Raw genomic sequence first — 4,205 nt, forward strand, 5'->3', positions numbered from 1 at the left:
ACTTACTCCATTGATACTGTAAACAAACACAAATATCAGAATCAACTTATATGTTACACTTACTCCATTGATACTGTAAACAAACACAAATATCAGAATCAACTTATATGTTACACTTACTCCATTGATACTGTAAACAAACACAAATATCAGAATATATATTTTTATATATAATGTATAATAATTTAAATGTGACTGTATTTTACAAAATACTAGTTTACTAAAACACAGCCAAGACAAGTTACTTTGTACAGACTAACGGTCAGTTATGTATTATTTGATATGCTAACATGAGACCACGTGTGCCATGTCATTATAACTTCTGTATTGTTAGCCAGGCACGGCTGAAAGGTCAATATAATAAAAATAAATACATATAAATGTATAATATTACGAGATTTAAGATATTTCGTCTAAACATTTATGTTTTCATGTTATAATCTGTTGTCATTCTAGAATGAAAGACATAATTTATATTTATTTCTTAATTTTTTATGGTGGTTACCAGATCAGTCAAATCTACTAAACCCGTACAGAGATTAATTACTGAAAATAACAGATAAAATGTAAAGTTTTTCTTAAGAACATTTGATAACTATCTAGACGTTATAAAGATTTCACATGTGAAAATTGTCTGATACATAAAAGTATTTTTAATCTTAAAATGAAAATTACTTTACATGTTGGATAGTTAACATGCGAAAAGAAAAAAAAAATGGCATGAGAAAAACATTGCTTTACAAACCTTAAGACTTAATAAACAATTGTATATTTTGCGTATGCAAGCATTGTAATGTTCACTGATAATCTGCCAAATTTCATTAACATACGCTTACTAATTTAAAAGTTATAGCATGAAAACTATAACAAACACAAAATGGTTACGAGGTCAGTCCCAGCGACCGAGCCCTTACTGAAAGAGTTAACCAATGTGGAATTGTTCTTCTTAATGGTATAAAAGTTACAGAAATAAAAAATATACAGCAACATAATCTTCATGATCATCATATTTTCTTCATATGAACTGCTAACTTGAGCAAGTTTTGCCATATGTTTAAAAACAACAATACACATCAAATTCAAATCATAGATAATTCTATTAGTGTTCATAAAAACATAAAAATATTGACTTCTTACGTATGATATCACCCTCAGAGATCACAATGAGCAAAACCATTTCTCTATAAAAACTACCTGATGTCATGTACATTAAAGCAAATATAATAACAAACCTCACAAAGAAAAGTATTAGCTTATTATTGGATATGATGCTAATCATAAAGTTTATTAAAGAACTTTCTTTGCATTAAATGTGGTAGAGAAAAGTGATATACCTCACAAAGTCTTAATAACGTTACTTGTATCTCTGGTAAAATTTCCATACAAGTAGTTTACTCAATGTATTAAATCAATTTTTCAAAATTATTTACTACTACAAATCCTTTAATTAACCCTGGTGGTGATACCAGTATGAAAATCAACATTCATTACATTAATATATTTAAATACTCACCCTCTAATTCTGATAACGAAAGCAAGCTTGGGCTCGGCAGGAACAAAGAAGTTTCCTTGCTTCTTCGTCATCCTCTTAAGATGGATGGCAGTTCTTTCCATGCTCCTGTATTCTTTAGCATATTTCATGGCACGTTTGAATATCTCCTTCCTTTTCTGACGACGAACCTAATTAAATGGTGTAACATATTTTACCTCACAGTCACGATAATATATCAACATGAAACAAGGTAGACAGTACTGCTTCCTCGTACCACACTGTGGTGTGACTCTACAGAACCTAATTAAATGGTGTAACATATTTTACCTCACAGTCACGATAATTTATCAACATGAAACAAGGTAGACAGTACTGCTTCCTTGTACCACACTGTGGTGTGGCTCTACAGACATATTTTGTTGAATAATTCAAAGTGACTTACAAATTCTGTATTTGTAGAACATGATAAATAACTACAAGAAATTATCTTAACATTTCGTTTTACAACAGTCTTGAATTATTTACAAACCTTTTTCTGCTTAATAACATTGTCTAAGGCTTTTGCCTTTAACTCCAACCTCTTTTTCTGTTTCTTCAGTAAAGATTCAGGAACCTGTGGTACCTTCTTCGCTTCCCTAAACAATATAAAATTTTTATCAAGATTTGGTCAAAGAAATCTATGATCAAAGAGGGTAAAATTTAATAAAACGTACGTAGTAGAAGCTGGTTGATCACTTGAGTTTGCTAATAATCTTTGGGCTTATTAATCATTTAGATTCAACTAATCGATCACTCTCATGAGACTTGAATAGTCGGAATAATCAAAAAACAGGATGTAATCCTCAATAGCCACAGCACTTAAATTATTTTACACAAGATTAGAGTAAATTAATCTGAGACCCTTTTTTTCCTTTTCATTAGCTATATTTTAGTGCATTAGCAATACCAAGCATGGGGCGCATATATACCCGATTCGAATTTATTACTCATCAGGATTTTTACCAGCCTACCCTCAAATTGATTCTTTTGGAGTAAAGTAATTTACAAGACTTTGGACATCTTCGAATACATCAATCGAAAAGGTTTAACTTCCCGAGTCCAAAACTGTAATTAGATCTCAAATCTGTCAATAGATTACAGAGTTTTGAGCTCAAAGCTACCCAAACTGACAGAATCAAATCATATTTAACTGCACTAATTCATGGGGATTTCCTACAGAACTGGTCACTATTCCCTCCCTGTACCTCTTCTATCTGCACAATCAAACTATTGGACACAAGATCTTATCAATGGACTTCAGTTTTAGCTACCGACCACAAAGACTTGGAACTTCTGAATAAAGAGAGTCAATTCCTTAAATAAAATCTCTCCTGTTTAAATAATAGCTGAATTAATCCACAGATATATTTACTAATGTGGTTAATATCTGTCTACATCCAAGTTCAATCCCTGTTGCCTTTCAACTTCAGTCTCAACATTGCCTTTACTAATATTTATAGTAATAATAGCTAGGCAAACGAGTTATAAGCATAAGGAAAAATTTTATTGATGGCACATACATGTTTTGGCAAAACGCTGGTCTGTCTTCATCAAAACATGTAGTATACTAACATTATGTGCTTCCTTACTGAAATACATATTTATCATACTACATAAGCAACATTCAGGTTATTATTTCCAAAATGCTAATTATATATGCTACTTATCATTTCTGTGGTTATAAAACTTGCAATGTTCATCATCTTAGCTTTCTGGACTGTAAATATACGTGTCACAATGTAATAAATGAAGGACCTACAGGCAACATTGCATAGGTTACTACTTATGTAATGCTGATAAAACTTACGTTTAGACTGTTTAAGCATATAATATCACGTAGCGCTTGGGTTTTTATTAATTTATCCCGTGTCTTTCTGCATGAATAATTGGTAAGTATTTAACAGTAGTACTGCATTATATTCTATCAATAACGCTTTACATATTATGCTTATAGCTGTAATCATTCCAAAAATAATTCCTTCACATTTTTAGTGTGCTAAAACAATCCTTTTAGGTTTCAAAAAACTCAAATTAAAAAGAAAACTAAGCATGCGCCGTGAATTCTAACTTAAAGACGCATTTCTGTCTGTAAGTTATAACTAGTAACTACTACATTAGAAACCATTCACACAATACCACTCGAAAACCTTTCGTCACTAGCGAAGGTAATTCATTGAACACTATACAATTTCTACTCTTTGAGAATATATTTCACAAAAATTATTTAAAATATATTTTAGAAACATATAATATACATTATAATTAAAAGTCTTCATTAAAACTTTAAAAATCACGAGATGCAACACGATTTTGTAACATTCAACATTTGTACTTACTTCGCCATGGTAGCTAAACGTAAAGAGGGCCTTATTCCGCGTTATACTGCCACCTATGAAAATACAACCAATATCCTAAATTATGTTTGAAATATTTTCACGTTAAAAAATAAAAATAAATAAATAAATACATTTGAAAAAGCTTTCCACAAATTGAAGCTAATTAAAAAATTAAATAGTGGAAAGCCTCCTGACTGATCTTTGTGTTTTGTAAAATTATATAAATGTATGTTATGATTCTATATATTAAAATGTTTAAAAATCATATTTTTGATGAGTGCACTGGAATGGGTGGCAACCGCCTGTTGTAGAAAAAACACAAGTCTAGAGAACGACGT

General features: G+C 30.6%; 1 protein-coding gene across 1 annotated transcript; it reads right to left on the reverse strand.

Annotated features, from left to right (window-relative positions):
- Positions 1-6: 6 nt before the first annotated feature.
- Positions 7-3,920, reverse strand: LOC106475927 (60S ribosomal protein L7-like; the record flags this gene model as incomplete). Its single annotated transcript, XM_013936602.2, has 4 exons — positions 3,868-3,920; positions 2,022-2,127; positions 1,514-1,680; positions 7-130 (listed from the first exon to the last, which is right to left on the reverse strand). Coding segments are annotated over exons 1-4 (405 nt in total), but the record flags the coding sequence as incomplete, so codon positions are not given.
- Between the last annotated feature and the right edge of the window lie 285 nt (positions 3,921-4,205).

This window comes from Limulus polyphemus, unplaced genomic scaffold (genome assembly GCF_000517525.1).
Source record: "Limulus polyphemus unplaced genomic scaffold, Limulus_polyphemus-2.1.2 Scaffold9452, whole genome shotgun sequence".
NCBI lineage: Eukaryota > Metazoa > Arthropoda > Merostomata > Xiphosura > Limulidae > Limulus > Limulus polyphemus.